The 18,036-nt window shown below is 48.3% G+C and overlaps 1 protein-coding gene across 1 annotated transcript; it reads left to right on the plus strand.

Moving 5' to 3' along the window:
* Positions 1–13,654: 13,654 nt before the first annotated feature.
* On the plus strand, positions 13,655–16,078 carry LOC125530923 (ABC transporter F family member 4). The gene has a single exon (XM_048695340.1). It carries the CDS (start codon positions 13,733–13,735, stop codon positions 15,851–15,853), a length of 2,121 nt encoding a protein of 706 aa, XP_048551297.1. The 5' UTR covers positions 13,655–13,732; the 3' UTR covers positions 15,854–16,078.
* Positions 16,079–18,036: the final 1,958 nt, after the last annotated feature.

Raw genomic sequence — 18,036 nt, forward strand, 5'->3', positions numbered from 1 at the left:
AGATATTCAACGGTAAACCAAGTTCAGATAAAATCCTAAAGGTTCTGGATCACGGATCGAGGTACTCAGGCATGCGGCCCAAAAAAGTTTAACGGTTACAAAAACCACTCGGCATTCTGAGGCAAATTTAAGGTGGGACATAAGAGTTTGTTCACTCCGCGGGAGGAGGGCTGGCAGGCTCGACGAACTCATCCAGGTCGACGCCGTCGGCTATCCGAGTGGCTGCAGCGATGAAAGTCTCCATAAAGGTTCGGAAGTCATGCTTCTGGGTGTTGGCGACCTTGATTGCTGCCAGCTTGTCTTGTCGCACCTCCTTGTAGTGGACGCGAACCAAGGACAGAGCCACATCAGCGCCACACCGAGCAGAAGACTTCTTCCACTCCTGCACTCGGTCAGGGATTCCGTTAAGTCGAGTCATCAGAGACTCGAGATCATTTTGGAGCGTAGCCTCTGGCCAAAGTGCCGGGTCGATCCGTGACATGGCGACCTTCAGTCGAGCCAAGTAGTCCACGGCACCGTCAATGCGAGATTCCAGTCGGAGCAAATTCATGGCAGCTTCATCTTTCACGGGAGAGTTGATTGGATCCAAACCTGGTTCGATCCGCCCAGTCTCCTCCTCAAAGTTCTGGCAAAACTCTGCATTCACGATCCAAGGATAAGTCAATTTTCATACACTGAGTCGACACAAAAAAAATCAGTCGGAACTAAATGTGCACCTTCAAGCTTGATATACAATTTCTTGGCAAGGCTCCTCAGGTAGCTCTCCAGATCGTCCCTCCTACGAGCGACGCCTTCCATCTTTTCGGTCAGGTTGAGGTTCTCCTTCTTCCAACGTGTGCACTCCCTGTTGGCTTCATTCAGAGCAATCTTCAGCCTGGTATTCTCTTCTTCCAACTGGCCGACTAAAGCCAGCTTCTGTTCGGTCAGAGCGGTCCTGTCGTCAGCCTCCTTCTGGGCAGTAGACAAATCTTGATCCTTTTTTGCCAAAGCCTCTCTCAGTTTTTCTGCAAAGAAATGATGATTGATTCAGAAATAGCAGAAGGGTGCTCGGGCCTAAAACTGACCAGTCGACAGACTTGTCTTACCGGCGGCGCGTCTCTGAGCGTCTGCAGTTCTGTCCTGGCCAGCTCTAAATCAAGTTTCAGTTGAATCTGCTGACTTTCCAAATCAGCGAAGCGAGCTCCAAGATCACAAGATTTCTGAAATCAAAGGGGAGAAATTATTCCACAGCAAAAAACGACAAATACTAAGACTATAGTCGACTGCCCGCAGTCCACCATAGTCTCGGGGACTACACCCAGTGGGTGCACTTTGCGTGCCCCCACCGGTTCTGATTCCACTCGACCGGCTCGCCGGAGTCGAGTTCAAAAAAAAGAGAGAGACAAAGTAGAACTCAGACCACAGTCGACTGCCCGCAGTCGACCGCAGTCTCGGGGACTACACCCAGTGGGTGCACTTTGCGTGCCCCCACCGGTTCTCATCCCACTCGACCGGATCGAGCGGAAGAAACAAACTACCAGTTCGGTTTTACTCGACAAAATACAAAGACTACGGTCGACTGCTAGCAGTCCGCCGTAGCCTCGGGGACTACACCCAGTGGGTGCACTCAGCGTGCCCCCACTAGTCCAAAAAATTCAATCGACACACCCAGTGGGTGTACAGATGAAAAGATTTTCAGAAAAAATCTTCAGATAGCATATCCTAACAGAACAAGCGGCGACCAACTAACCTGAACATTGCTCTGGAGAGCCGAGCTAGCATCATAGGCGGCTTGGCTGGCGTCCCGCACCATCTTCATCTTCTCCATCATAATGCCCGCCTGGCGTATGGCTTCCCTAGCTGCATTCACCTCGTCCTCCGGGACATGATGGGTTGCAAAAAGTGAAGGCGGGTCGACAGGGGCCTGAGCGATCGAAGAAGAAGGCAAGGCACTCGACAAGGGCTCCACGAAGGTAACAAAACCCCGATTGACGTCACCAGTGTCCTGAACGACTGGTTCCGCCCTCGGCGTCGACTCTAGCGCCTCACTTACAGGAGCTCGCCTACTCTTCCTCGTCAAAGACCTCTCGGGCTCTTCATCATCGTCAGGGAGGTCAATAATGTTGGGAGCTGTACAAAGTTCAAATTGCCAAAATCACGTCACCCAGTGGTGCACGATGCAGTTGAATCGACCAAAGAAAGATAGTATGGCAGAAATCATACCCGGATTAGAAGTGACCGCATCCTCCATCACCTCATCATCATCCCTGTAAGCTGAGGTCCCGGAAGTGGCAGCGCTAACAATTCCAAAGTTCGTCCAGTTAAAACAAGAAAAACAAACAGCGCGGGGCGTCGAGTGAATACAAGGAGAGACACTCACGCGGAGGTGACAGGGATACCGATCTTGATCTTCGGCAGCGCCTTCCGAGTCTTCGGTTCTGCAACTTTGGGATGCTTTGGCGCCTTCTCAGTCGTGGTTGGTGAAGAGATCCGAGGACGCTTCGAAGACTGAGCAGCCTGAGCAGTCGCCTTGTCGCGGGCACTCGGCCGATCCTGGTCAAGCTTGGATCGTCTCTCTATGCGAGGAGGCGGCTCGACTTCTTCCTCATCACTCGAGTCGTCGCTTCCTCCATCCCCTTCACCATCGGAAGTCCACTCGCCACTTTCGCCACCACTCGCCTCGCCTTCCAGAGCTTGCTCTTGCTCCTCGTTGGGCATCGAATACATTTCAATAATGGCCTGAAAGAAAGCAGTAAGAACAAAGTCAGTCGACGCAATACAGACAGCTGCACGAGTGAATTCAGATTACAAGCAAAAACTCAGAATCAGACCTGCTCTGGTGCACGCGACTGGTCGAATGGGGGAACTCTCCTGGCTCCTCTTGGGTTGTCCTTGTTCCCGGTAATGCTCGACAGCCACTTCTCCAGCGTGTCGTCATCGACCTCCTCCGGGTGGATCCGAGTGGAGTCTTCTAGACCTGAATACATCCACATCGGGTGGTCTCGGGCTTGGAGAGGCTGGATGCGCCGCCGAAGGAAGACCTCCAAGAGATCCATGCCAGTGACCCCGTCACGAATGAGCTGGACCACTCGGTTGACCAACACCTTCACGTGCGCCTTCTCCTCCGGGAGCACCTTCAAAGGGGAAGGTTTTTCCACTCGGTACATGGTGAAGGGAGGGAGGCCAGTTGATTGCCCTGGCGTCGACTGATCTTTGCAGTAGAACCAGGTCGACTGCCACCCGCGAACTGAATCGGGAAGAATCATGGCCGGAAAGGAGCTTTTTCCCCTCGTCTGGATGCCAAGACCCCCACACATTTGGATCACTTAGGTCCTCTCGTCACCCGGGTTAGCCTTTTTCACTGTCTGGGAGCGACAAGTGAAAATATGCTTGAAAAGACCCCAGTGAGGTCGACAACCCAAGAAGTTCTCACACAAGGAAATGAACGCGCCAAGATAAACGATTGAGTTGGGGTTAAAGTGGTGGAGTTGAGCCCCGAAGAAGTTCAGAAACCCTCGGAAGAAAGGATGAGGAGGCAAGGAAAACCCACGGTCGACGTGGGTGGCAAGAAGAACGCGCTCACCCTCCCGGGGCTGCGGCTCGGATTCCTTCCCCGGAAGCCGCGCCGAGTCGTAAGGGATCAGCCCTCCCTCGGCCAGGTCGTCGAGGTCTTCTTGGGAGATCCTCGAGTGGATCCAGTCGCCCTGGATCCAACCCCTCGGCAGGCCAGTCCGCGAGGAAGATCCGCCCCGGCTCGTCGCCTTCCCCTTCGATTTCGCCGTCGCCTTCTTCGCCCGCTCCAGAGCCGCTGTCCTCTCCTTCACCATTGTCGCCGACGAGACGCGTGTGGTGCGGTGGCGCTGGGGCGAGAGCGAGCGCAGTAGAGAGGCGTGAGGAGGAGAAGAAGTAATGGGGCGCACTGTTCGGGGGACTCCGGTCCAACGCCTTATATGAGGCCGCTTCCGAGTGGCTGACAGGTAGGCCCAGATGGCTCCGTCAAATCCCGTAACGACCGCGCGAGCGATACGTGGCGAAAAAGGTGGCGCGGGGATCGAGGCGGCTCCGCTCCATCCCATCCGATTACTGCGGCCTCCCCCGTCCCGCGCGCTTTCCGAAATTCGTATCCCACTAAATCCGCGGGCAGCAAACAAACTTGTCAGACTAAAAGATCTCCTCCGCACCGTCACTCGGAACCTTACAGGTAAAGAAACTCACTCGACGAAGAATTAAGAATGGATCAAGGCGACTGAAAAGGAAGTTGCTGTCATCACTCGGGTCCATTGACCCGAAGCAAGATATGCTCACGGCATGAAAAATGAGTCGGAGAGGTCCTCAACTCCTTCCCCACTCAAACCTCGATCCATTCGGGGGCTAATGATGAAGCTATGAACCTAGGGTAGGGTCATGGACCTGCCCTAACTGCCCTACCCAAGGACATCTCTAGAAGAAATCGCCTTTCAATCGACTTGAAGGTGTCCCACTCGACAGACTCAAAGACACTCGACCAAGAAGCAATCACTCGACCAAGACCCAACCACTCGACGGCCAGGAGACCTAAAGGCGCCCCGCACGCTAACGGTCGGTCATTAAGTAGCTTTTATGGTCATCATAGCACTTTATTACTAGCGTTACCAGAAATGCCCTGCCTTAATGTACATTGAACCCTTCGTAACGTGGGCTGGCCGGGGTCCTGGCGCACTCTATATAAGCCATCCCCCTCCTTCGAGACAAGGGTTCGCACCTCTGTAACCCATACACACATAATCCAGTCGACCGCCTCCGGGCTCCGAGACGTAGGGATTTTACTTCCTCCGAGAAGGGCCTGAACTCGTAAACCCTGCGTCCTTACAACCTCTCCATAGCTAAGACCTCGTCTCTCCATACTTACCCCCTACATTACTGTCAGACTTAGAACCACGACAATGATCCCTTTATGCACCGCTACAGGCCCAACTCGCGAATCCTATTTGGCGCGTCAGTGCCTTTTTGCGCCATGGAAAAAACTATGAAATCATTAATTAAGGAGTACTTTTTGCAAAGGTCGCTCCTACATTCTCAGCTTGCGACAAGTGGTGCACACTTGTCGCGGTGTAGGAGTTTTCTCTTTTCCGTAGATTCGTTTAATCAAAACATTTTATCTCTTACACCGTGCGTCCAAATCTTGAACCATTTTCACCGTTGGATTCCTCACGTCGAGATATTTGAAACTAGGTCTCATGTTGATAGGTTTCAGCGAACTTATTTTCAAGAAAAACTCTGAATCGGAAGCACTTCTTTTCACCTTCTCCCTTTTCGAAGAGGCACACGAAGGAAAAAATGCGCTTTTTCCTGTTCCAAGAGGTTGTGCCTCTCACGGAAACAAAATCTGTGGCTCCACGAGAAATAAATATATGCCTCTCGTGAAATAAAAAACGTATTTTTTCCTTTTTCGAGAGGCACTTGGGGAAGCAAATTTATGCCTCCATGAGATTTATACCTCTCGCGGTAGAAAAAAACATATTTTTTTTCGAGAGGCACAACTGTTCCTCTTGCGAAAGCAAATCTGTACCTCCATGAGAAGTAAATTTATACCTCTCGCAGGGGAAAACAGAGTTTACCACACAAAGTTTTTTGAATTTCTTCTGTCCAAAACCTAAGGAAAACCACGGAAAAACTAAAAAAAGAAGAAAAACATCTAAAAACCAAAAACGTGTAAAAAAACAGAATCAGAGGGAGCGCCCAGCCCGTAATACATGGCGGCGGTTGAGAACTCGCCAAGTAATACGCTCCTAGCCCACCAAAAATGACCTTTAAGAAGGCTCTTCAAAGAGTACTCGTTGATTAGTTGCTCTCAACAAACTAGCGCTCAAACACCTCATCTCCGTGGGCTGGCAAACACGGGAGTTGTGCCTCACGCACGCGTCTGGTTGCTGCGGCGCTCGATCGGCTCCATAGTTTGACCGATTGACCAAGTTGACCGTTGAGTATTAGACTTAGTAAAATATGAATCTGAAAAATATGTATAAAAGCATAAAAAAATTGAGGAATTCGAAAGGGTTCATTGACTTGCAAAAAAGTTCATGAATATGAAAAGGTTATGAATCTAAAAGTTGGTAGATTTTGAACAAAAGTTTTAAAAACTTCAAAAAAACATGCATTTGAAAAAAGTTCTTAGATTCGAAAAAAATCACAGATTTGAAAAAGGTTCTCAGGTTTTAAAAGAAAGTTTCATGAATTATGAAGACGTCCACAAATTTGAAAGAGTTTGTGAATGTAAAATAAAAATGTTCGCGCATTTGAAAAAAGTGCATGAATTTGGAAAAAAGTTCATGAGCTTGAAAAACAATTCACAAATTTGATAATAGGTCACAAATTTAATAGTTTACGAATTTTGAAAAACAATCATGAATTCAAAAAAGATCACAGTGATATTGAAAGAAAAACATGGATTGATAAAAAGTCCATGAATTTTAAAAGATTCATGGATTTGAAAAAATTCAAAGATATTTAAAATATAGTTCCCGGATTTGAAAAAAAGATCATTGGTTTTGAAAACAAAGTTCACTGAAAAATTGCAAAAAAAGTTCTTTTGAAAGTTAGCAAAAAACTGGAAAAAATCACGGATTTGAAAAAGATATTCACGAAGTTGAAAAAAAGATTCACAAATTTAACAAAATGTTTACGAATTTGAAAGACTTCAATTTTTTGAAAATTCATGCATTAGAAAATAAATATTAAAAAACTGAAAAAAGAAACAAAAAGCAAGCAATAAAAAACCGAGTTAAAGCCTCCCAAACAAAACCGAAAGAAAAAGAAAATGTGACACGGAACAAAAGAACAAAAAAATTAATTCGGCGACTTGTACTGTGAGGTTTAGTGTTCGAACCACACTTACACCCATTTTTTGAAGGTTGACAAAAGGGAAAAAATTAAATGGGCCAAGCCCAGGAATGATAAGGGGTGTATGCCGCCTAGTATACAATAGCCTATAAGACCTGAGAGCAACTAGTTAACGAGCGCTTCTTCGGGAGTCTCGCAACGATCGGCGTCATTTGGCGCGCTCTCAGCCATTCGCCACGTGTCGCGCTCTGGACGCTCCCTTTGGATTTTATTTTTTTATTTTTCCGCACGCGTTTTCGGCTTTTTAAACCGTTTTTTTCGGGGGTTTTTTTTGACGTTTTGGTTTTCCACCAGTCTTCCTTAGCTTTTCAATCAAAAAAATTTAAAAAAAAACTTTTTGTGCGAAAAAACGTGTTTTCTTTTTTTTCCTGTCACGAGAGTCATGGTTTTGCTTCCGTGAGAGGCACGGTTTTGCTTTCGCGAGAGTCACGGCCATGCCTCTCAAAAACAGAAAAAAGAACGTGTTTTCTGTTTTTTTTTCTTTCGCGAGAGTCACGATTTTGCTTTCGCGAGAGTCACGGCCGAGCCTCTCGGAAACAGAAAAAAATGTGTTTTTTATTTTATTTTCCGAGAGTCACGGTTTTGCTTCCGCAAGAGACACAGGGTGCTTTCGCGAGAGTCACGGCCGTGCCTCCTCGGAAAAGGAGAAAAACGTGTTTTTTGTTTTTTTTTCTTCCGCGAGAGTTACGGTTTTGCTTCCGCGAGAGGCGCGGTTGTGCTTTCACGAGAGTCACGGCCGTGCCTCCTCGGAAACGAAAAAAATGCGTTTTCTCTTTTCTTTTCCTTCCGCGAGAGTCACGGTTTTGCTTCCGCGAGAGGCACGGTTGTGATTTCGTGAGATGCACGGGCGTGCCTCTTTCGGAAAGGGAAAAAACCCGTGCTCCTGGTTCGGTTTTTTCGCCCGGTATTTTTCGTCCGGGTTTTTTCGAGGAAAAAAAGTTCGTCAAAACCTATCAACATGGGATCTAGTTTTAAAGATCTCGATGCGAGGAATCCAATGGTGAAAGCGATTCGAGATTTAGACGCACAGTTTGAGAGATAAAACGTTTTGAATAAACGAATCTATGAAAAAAGGAAAAACTCTCAGGTTGCGACAAGTGGCGAACTGCATGTGCGTCACTTGTCGCAACCAGGGAATTGGAGTGATCTTTGCAACGGGTACTCCTCAATTAGTGATTTCAATAAGATCTTGTACAATGCAAGATGCTTAGAGAGGCGCTTAGATGAATCGAGGCGCTTACATGAATCGGTTTTTTCTGAAGCACCGGTGCCTATTTCAAAATTGATGAGTTTTTTCAAATGGTTGATTTTTTTAGAAAATCTGCAAACCTTTTTTGATTTCACAATTTTTTTTCATAAGTATTAAAAAATCAGTCGGTTTTTCAAGAACACAAAAATATAAAAACTAGCTTGCGTAGCAAGTGTCCGGCTCCCGCAGCCCACTTGGGGCGCGCGTGAACGCCAACTCACGTTGCCGACGTTGAAGGCACCTAATAAGAACACTCGATGATATCAGGTGGTAAGTAAAAACTAAAAAATAATTTGGACATGTATTCATGTGCCTCAGGGTAGACCTATTGGACTCGTCCCTGCCCTATCCAGACACCTTTTAGAGGTGAGGTTTTATGGTTCTGGTTTGTGCTTCTAGCCTCTATGCTCGTCCTCCACGAGGTCTGATTATATGGGGTTGAAGTAGTTGACCAAGGGGTGTTGCACCATACGGTACGAGCATCGGTACAAACCTTTATGCTCTTATGGCACGTCATCTTCTCCTCTAGGACGTCTTGTGAGATTAGTTTTCGTCTCATGTGATATTCTCTAAATATGGAAGGTTATTATGACGTCAATTATCATGATTTTCAGCCAAAAATAGGTCTTCTCCTATCAATGCTCAAAGTATCTTTGTCCTTTAGGAACCTGATGAAATTAGACAAAAAGAGAGCGCCAGCGCATCAAAATTCTGAAAATCCTATGACTATTATGTGAAAACAAGGGATAAAAAGTGATGCAAAATGGACTCATCACCATGACCCCCAAGGCCGCCAAGTGGGGGGGACCCGTGATGCTCGCCACACCTTCTCTGTCTCATAGACACGCGCGTCCCCGGATTGACCACCGAGGGCGATGGCACCATCCACGAAAATAACAAGGACACCGTCCAGGCCATCATTTAAATTACCCTGAGCACCATTTCCTTAATCATAAGCAGCACGAAACATTTGCTTGAGCATTATGAACAAGAATAACATTCTAAGGGCATCTCCAGCCGCGCTTCAGGAAGACCTCCCCAGGCGATTTTTTCGCGCTGGCGCCAAAAAAACGGTCCAGTCGCGCCTCCAGGAGCCCGATTTTCGCCGGCCTGGGCCGAAAACAGCGCCGGCGGACTCAGGCCGAACCCGGCGCGCTGGGGGGCACCCGGGGGCGCCGGGGCGAACTGTTTTGGCGCGAAACAGCCGCGGGCCCGCCGTGTCAGCGACACGGCACCTCATCTTCCCCCAACGGCCTCGGTTCCCGCGGGGAATCAATGCCAAGGCTGCCGCCGGTCAGTCTTGCCATTGATTCCTCACGGGCGGCGCGTCACGGGACGGTGCGCCGACGCCTCCCCTCCCTCGCATGCGTACACACGGGTGCGGCGCGGCTATATAGCCGGTGGCCTGCACTCGCCTGTGCCCACACCAGCCCCGCCCCCCGCCGCCGCCCAGCTCCTCACTCTCCCTACCTCTCCCGAGCACCGCCGCCCAGCCCCTCCCTCTATCTCTCTACCTCTCCCGAGCCCGTCGCCATGGCAGAACGCTTCCCCGGAGACGAGGCGGCGGCCAACAGCTTCGGCCGCCATTCGCTCCGCGAACAGGAGTCCTAGCTCCTGTTCCAGGCAAACATCCCGGCGCCGCCGGACATGCGCGTCGGGCCGACGGGGTGGAGGCTCAGCGCCGGGGGAGTGCCCATTCCCCCGTTGCCCGACGCCGTGGCGAAGCCGAAGTACTTCGCCGAGGAAGTCGAGGTCGTGCGCGCCTCCCTCACCGACGCCCAACTCTCCCTCCCCCAGTACGCCGCCGACAACCACGCAGCTTGGGCGGCGTATTTCGAGCGCCGCCAGCAGCAACGCTTGGCGTCCATCAACGGCGCGCCGGTGGTTGGTGGCTGGCAGAACAGCGAGGGGCGCCACCTATGGTGGGGCGTCCCCGGCCGCACACTCGAGGGCGTGCTGACGTACCTCGAGGGCGGCAACGACCCGCCGTTGGCGTACCCGGCGAGGGCGGCCGCCCCGGCGCAGCACCGACGCGCCGGGCCATGGGCGCCAAGGAGGTTCGGGTCCTCCTCCTCTTCTTCCTCCTCCCGATCTTCATCGCACTCCTCCGGCACTCCGGCCCTGCTCGGCGTCAAGGCCGAGCCCGCGGCGGAGACGCCGCTCGGCCGGCGCACTCGCAGCGCCGGCATTGTCATCAACGAGGGCGGCCGGCGCGCCTACTCGTAGGCTCCTCCTCCGCGCTTCGTCAAGCCAAAGACGGAGTTGGGGCTCGCGCCGGTGACGACGGAGCTCGACGACGACGACGCGACCCTGGAATGGGCGCGCAGGGACTCCATAGCGATGGAGAAGGAGCGCCTGGAGAAGGCGAAGGAGCGCCAGTGCGCCGCCCTGCTTCGCTTCGCGGAGCGTCGATGCGGCCGCGACGAAGGCGGAGTCGTCGTCATCTGCGACAGCGACGACGACGACGATGCGCCGCCACCAGTCCGCCATGGCGACGCCGGGCAGGGGTCCAGCAGGGGCGTCCGCGTCAAGGAGGAGAAGGCCGGCGACGACGATGGCGGCGACGGCGGCGACTTCAGCCAGTTTTTCCTTTAGATTAGTTTATGTATATGTGCTATGTAATGAAAATCCGCGAACTTCGCCGAAATGTGCCAAAATTTATCGTGTTTGACCGAAATTTATCGTGTTTGGCCGAATTTTATCGTGTTTAAGCCGAACTTCGCCGAACTTCTTTTATTTTAAAACGTGCCTGGGGGCGGCCCTGGGGCCGGCGGCTGGGGACCAACTCGCCCACAGGCCCAATTTTTGCGCCGGCTCACCCCCAGGCGGCGATTTTAGGCGCCCCCTGGGAGGCCAACGGCTGGAGATGCCCTAAGCCTTCAAACACATAAATAAATTGCCACTCTTTAATCCGAGCATGATTTTCCTCAACAAGTTGCCACCTTCAAATTCAGATATGCAAATACCAATTGGAAGAGAGTAAACTAAAGAGTTACATTTTGGAAAGTAGATGATACTTGCATCTTATAAAAACTCGCCATCGAATTCGCAACCAACAACATTATAGTATTAAAAGAACAAAAGTATGAAAATGACGATGTACATATAAGTTGAAGGTAGAATCGTGCAAGTGCACAGGCTGGTTGTAGCTGCCTTCGAAATAAAGAGTGTCGATCCCACGAATAGCCAAGGAAATGGTCCTTTGCCCCTTGTAGAAGAATGTGGTGTTGTGCATGCAAGTTATTTCTTGATTCCAAGCGAGAGTGTAGTGACGGTGAAACGGTGCAGATTGTTTGTGAGCAAAGTGTAATGTGTGGTAAGAGAGAGAGAGAGTATTATGTAAACTGCAATGAGGGTAAAGGCATTTTCGAGGGTCTAGATTCCCCGCTAGTGTATGATGACAGTGAATGTTAAATATTCCATTGGTGTGATATATGCTTATGAACCAATAATAAGATATGTACTAATGACTTAGTTATGTATATCACGCATAGCCATCTTCCCATGGATGTGTCACAAAGCATATGAGACATAGTTTATATCATTCCTACTTATAACCCTACAGTGGCACCGACATCCTTCACTTCACTCCCACATACATGGATTGCCTTATTTTTGTGAAAATATATCTAAGAGAGTTATTAATTGCAGAATATCGGTAACACTGAACTCAAGTATGATTATAAGACATTGATGGCCCGCAAAGTGCACATGGTTTAGTTGTAGCCTTTCAAAGTAAGAGTGTCAATCCCATAGGGAGCAAAAGAATTGGACTTTGTCCTTTATAGAGACTTAGGGAAATGTGCCTGCAAGTTAATTGTAAACTCAAAGCAAAATGAGGGTGGAAGAGCGAAATGATTTTGAGTAGAGTGCAGACCAAAAGTAAATTACACAAAAGAACTAAATGAGCACAACAGAAATGAGTAAAGTGTTGAAACTAGCAGAGGATTAAAGTGTTATAAGGTAGTCAAGAATTCCCATTGGTATGTGTCTATCGCAACATAAGCATTGTCCTATATGGATAACTGAGACACTCTTGATATTTGTGATTGGGCGAATCCGGGTACATAATACGCTGTACTCGAGGTAGACTTCATATAACACATGACACTACCGTACTTTCCCCATGCTAGTTCTCGCTATGGTAATTGAGGGTTTCCCCGTGGACACGGCCTCACCAAGGGTTCTCTACTATTCCCCTATCAATTGTAAAGGCAAGGAATTTATGATTTTTCTGTCACCTCAAATTATCTCGTCATCTTAACCTTTATAACGACAGTAATATGCTTCGTGGCCTTACGGCAGAAATGTCGAATGGGGCCCCTTCACAACATTCACAAAGGCCATTAAACCAAACATTCAACAGAGGATCGCATATCCTTACTAACTTTTCAGCTCCTATACATACAAAGGTTCATTCATGCCCCTGAGAACTAGGGGGTCTACTAGCACATGGAGACGACAAACATCATATGAATAGCGGCGGCGAACATGAATGAAACAAACAAGTAATACACGTAGTGATCCACGAGGGGTTCGGTATTACAAGGAGATGGAGATGGGTGATGGTGTAGGTGGATGATGAAGATGGTTGATGTCGATGTCTCCTTGCACGAGGTGGTGATGATGGCAATCTCCTCCCCAGTTATATTTGTATGGATGATCTTGCCGATGTCTTTTGCTCTTAGTTCACAAAAGGATATATGGTATTAATTAAATCCCGAGCAAGAACAAGCTCTTAAAAGGACTCCAACTCCGCAATTCTTGGAAGTAACTACTATATAACTGCTTTTTCTTTTCCAATATATATGTTATGTTAAAATGGTGGCACTATGTTTGGAATGTATACTCAACAAACGTGAAACCTTTTTTTTATAAGATCATAACTAAACTGTGAAAAAATAGGTTGGTGCTCACTTACTTTGTTAAATCATCGATTCCATTTGTAATTTTGTTCACTCACACTAACATGGCGAGTAATTAAGTATGTTTAATATTTGTTTTGACATCTTTAGTGTTAATCGATCGAATATTTATGTATTTGTGTCTAAGTTTGAGTTTCCGTGGAAACACACGGGCACTCAGCTAGTATTTATCAGTAGTTCAGTATCCTAAAAACTTAGGTCATGTTGTGTTTGTGCTCATCTCATACTCTTGCCAATGCTTTTAGCCTTCTACATATAGTTCATCTTTGGCTCAGCAAAATACCTATAGCTATAAGGATGGGCAAGGCCTGTGTTTTATTGATTGCCTAAATCATAAGATAGTGGATTGTTGTCAAAAATGAGTCACAAGAAGAAACACTAATGCAACAGAGGACTAATAGTGCAAAACCACATGAACTGTGCCTAGAAAGCAAGTTCAGAATCCAGCAATTTTGTCAATGACAAAAGACATTTGTATTTTTTGAAATCACTACAAAGTGGATACACTACAACATGGGCACTCCCTTGGCAAGGTGCAGCGGGATAGATCCTGTCCCTTCATTTCACATCTAACGGCTGGGCCATGAGTCTGATGGTTTCACAGTAGGATACATCTCCCTCTCTCTCGTACCCTCCTAGTAGAAGCCAAACCCAAATTCCCCAACCCCCATCGCCGTCCGCCGCCGCCGCCGCCGCCGCCATGAGTCGCAAAAACGCCTCCTCCGCCGCCGGCAAGAAGGAGAAGCCCCCGTCCGTGTCCGCCATGCTAGCTTCGATGGACAAGCCGGCGCCCAACGCCAGGCCTGCGCCGAAACCCAAGTCCTCCAAGCCCACCAAGGCGCCGCCCGCGTCCTCCTACATGGGCGACATCGACCTGCCCCCGTCCGATGACGAGGAGGACGAGGCCGACGTCGCCGCCGTCACCGCCAAGGCCAAGGCCAAGCCGGCCCGCGCCGCCGTCGACCTCAACGCCCTCGCGCCCTCCGACAAGGACGCGAAGAAGAAGGACAAGCGCGAGATGATGGCGGCGGCGGCCGCCGAGGCCGCCAAGCGGGAGGCGCTCCGCGACGACCGCGACGCCTTCTCCGTTGTCATCGGCGCCCGCGTCCCCGGATCCGCCGCCGACGGCGACGCCGCCGTCGACGGGAACATCAAGGACATCGTGCTCGACAACTTCTCCGTCTCCGCGCGAGGGAAGGAGCTGCTCAAGGGCGCCTCGCTCCGGATCTCGCACGGTCGCCGGTATGGTCTCGTGGGGCCCAACGGCATGGGCAAATCTACCCTCCTGAAGCTGCTCTCCTGGCGGCAGGTGCCCGTGCCCAAGAACATCGATGTGCTGCTTGTGGAGCAGGAGATTGTTGGTGATGACCGTTCAGCAACAGAGGCTGTGGTTGCGGCCAACGAAGAGCTGACGGCTCTCCGGGTTGAGCAGGCGAAGCTTGAGGCCTCCAACGACCCTGATGACAATGAGAAGCTTGCCGAGGTGTACGAGAAGCTCAATCTGTGTGACTCGGATGCTGCTCGTGCCCGCGCGTCCAAGATCCTCGCGGGGCTGGGTTTTGATCAGGCGATGCAGGCAAGGTCCACAAAGTCATTCAGTGGTGGCTGGAGGATGCGCATCTCGCTTGCCCGTGCTCTCTTCATGCAGCCAACGTTACTGCTGCTTGATGAGCCTACCAACCATTTGGACCTCCGAGCTGTGCTTTGGTTGGAGCAGTACCTGTGCTCGCAGTGGAAGAAGACCCTAATTGTAGTCTCCCATGACCGGGACTTCTTGAACACTGTGTGCAATGATATCATACATCTGCATGATAAGAGTCTGCATGTTTACCGTGGTAATTTTGATGACTTTGAGAGTGGGTATGAGCAGAAGAGGAAGGAGATGAATAAGAAGTTTGAGCTGTATGAAAAGCAGATGAAAGCAGCAAGGAAGACTGGGAGCAAGGCTGCACAAGATAAGGTTAAAGGCCAGGCGATGTCAAAGGCCCATAAAGAAGTTGCCAAGGGGAAGGGCAAGGGAAAGAATGTGGCTAATGATGATGATAATGTGAAGCCAGCGGATCTGCCACAGAAGTGGCTTGACTACAAAGTTGAGTTCCACTTCCCAGAGCCTACTTTGCTCACACCACCCCTCCTTCAGCTCATTGAGGTGGGTTTCAGCTACCCCAACAGGCCAGACTTCAAGTTATCAGATGTTGATGTTGGCATTGACATGGGAACACGTGTTGCCATTGTTGGGCCCAATGGGGCAGGAAAGTCTACTCTTCTAAATTTACTTGCTGGTGATCTTACCCCAGCTGAAGGAGAGGCAAGAAGGAGCCAGAAGCTCAGGATTGGACGATACTCACAGCATTTTGTTGACTTGCTGACGATGGAGGAAAATGCGGTTCAGTATCTGCTCAGGCTCCACCCAGACCAGGAGGGAATGAGCAAAGCGGAGGCTGTCCGTGCCAAGCTTGGAAAATTTGGCTTGCCAGGCCACAACCATCTTACTCCCATTGTTAAATTATCTGGTGGTCAGAAGGCCCGTGTTGTGTTCACATCGATATCAATGTCGCATCCTCACATTCTCCTACTGGATGAACCTACAAATCACTTGGACATGCAAAGTATTGATGCTTTGGCAGATGCTCTGGATGAGTTCACTGGAGGTGTGGTCTTGGTTAGCCATGACTCGCGGTTGATATCTCGAGTTTGTGCCGATGAGCAGAAGAGCCAGATATGGGTTGTGGAGGATGGCACAGTGAGTAAATATGATGGCTCGTTTGAGGATTACAAGGATGAACTAATGGCAGAAATAAAGAAGGAAGTCGAAGAGTAATGCTATTCATGTTGAGCTGCACAGTGCTTATTCTTTGTAGAATGAGCTGGTTTCTTCTTCTGAAATCCCATGTATTACTAGCAGAGTTTGTTTGCTTTGGTCTACAGAATGTTCATATGGTTTTTCATATGCGTAATATCTATATGGACAAGATGAGTTACTTTTTCTGCCTTTTCTATGTTACAAGATACAAGATACTGGTAATATGGTATTGTTTCTTCTGTACGATTTTGTGCAAACCTATTGTACTAAGGCATCTTGGTTGATATTACCTCCATATTGCATTTTCTCATGTTAACTTACTAAATAGTTACCATTATATGTTCTGAGCTAATAGCGCCAGATTCTAATAAGTGAAATGCTTGGTGCTCCCTGTGTTTTCAACCAGCTGTGTAAGAGTACTGGTTCTTTGTTGCAGAGCATGCTCTGTGTAGAGGAAAATATCAATATGTATTGACTACATGAATTTAGCTCTGCTGTGTTATGGCCGCTGAATTTAGGAATCATTATTGGCACAAGCTGTTTCTTCTTTTGTCTATAATTTTGAGGAACTTAAGTTGTTTAGCATGGTATATGTATGAAACTGTTTTTCTTTCTCCCATCTGCTGCTTCAAGGTGCAAAGTGCGGATACCATACCACACAGTGTATGCGCCTTACTTGCAGGTAAACCCCAACTCTCCCCTTGGCGCAGCTGGAAGCATGAGTCGTCTTCAGGGAAGTAAAATTTCTGGTTCAGGCCGCAAGGGAAGTAAAATTTCTGGTTCAGGCCGCATGGATAGTGCTGCATATGAAAAGGCTTATCTTGCATCATTACTAGCTGTGTGGAATGCCATACTTGGGCAAGTCTTGTAGTCTTAGCTCAATTCTCTATGGCAATGTGCTCACCTTCTTATTTCCCGTCCTTAGTTTAGGAAAGTGGAAAGTTTTCCCTCCACTTCTTGCCTCACGCCCGTCCTGACTCCACAGGCAAGAGACAACCTGGCGAACTGAAACATCTTAGTAGCCAGAGGAAAAGAAAGCAAAAGCGTTTGGAGATCTAACAATTCCTTATGTCGTGTATCCTTGATTGATGCAGCCTCAGATGCTTCAATTGTAGATTTGAGAAAAATCCAATTATTTACTCTACAAGAATGAAATGCTTGTTATGCCTAATCTGAAAGGATTGTTCTCTCTAGGCACATCTTAGGAAGGATTCCCGGGGGTGTCTTGATCGAAACCGAACTTCAATTCCACCAGCATATGGCATGGAAATGTCATATTTATAAGGTCTACCATCTAGCCCTTTTATTTCATCTGCCCAGGACCATGCCAGGCAAGGAGATAGGCTAACACGTATTCCATCCATGGCGACGAGTATCACTGGAGGGACTATGTGACCATGGAGTTCTGATAATGGTGTTATAGATAATGGTTATGGGTCTTCTCTGCTGGAGAAATTCAAGACTAATAAGACCTGATCTTTTGAACTGCTGATGTCATGTGGTCGAGTTCAGGTATTACTTCCTGAATTTAGAGTATAATTGCTGTGTTTATGTGGGATACTAATATGATTCTCTCTCTGCAGCTCGGATCAATTCAGGAGTCGTTTTGTACAGCAGAAACTTGAAACATCTTCTACTGAAGAGAACATGATTTTTCCAGAAATACTCCTCAAGCATGAGCGTTGATGACTGACGTTTTTGGGAACTATGTTATACAGAATGCGGGCAACTATCTTAGGCATCAGTATCAAAGAAATTTGATTTATTTATTAATGGTTTGTGAAGTTATCTTATTATCTAATACTCTCAACTTAATTTAATGATCACTGAAGGGTCATGTATTAATGTTGAGTCTTTAAATGTATGGTTGCCGGGTGATTCAGAAGGTATGTATTGCTACAAACTAAACGTTTACCCTCCAAATCAGTTATAGACTAGCTGTTTGCAGTCTTAGGACATCCTATTTTTCTGTAGGATTTAGAAGTGTTTGGTATGGAGCAATAAACACAAATGCCTTTGGAGCTTGATGGAATTGTAATCATCATGAAATGTGTTTGTGATCAGAATGGCGACCATGTAACCCAAAAGTGCATATTGTTAGCTAAATACCAATGTTTCATACAACAAAAATCTTGCTAAAATAATTACAACCAATTCCCGCAGCAATGTGCGGGGTATTATCTCTAGTTTATTGAATGCAC

The sequence above is a fragment of the Triticum urartu genome, chromosome 1, assembly GCF_003073215.2.
Source record: "Triticum urartu cultivar G1812 chromosome 1, Tu2.1, whole genome shotgun sequence".
NCBI lineage: Eukaryota > Viridiplantae > Streptophyta > Magnoliopsida > Poales > Poaceae > Triticum > Triticum urartu.

Excerpts from the sequence above, each read along its gene's own strand:
- LOC125530923 (XM_048695340.1), top strand. The coding sequence starts at position 13,733 with ATGAGTCGCAAAAACGCCTCCTCCGCCGCCGGCAAGAAGGAGAAGCCC.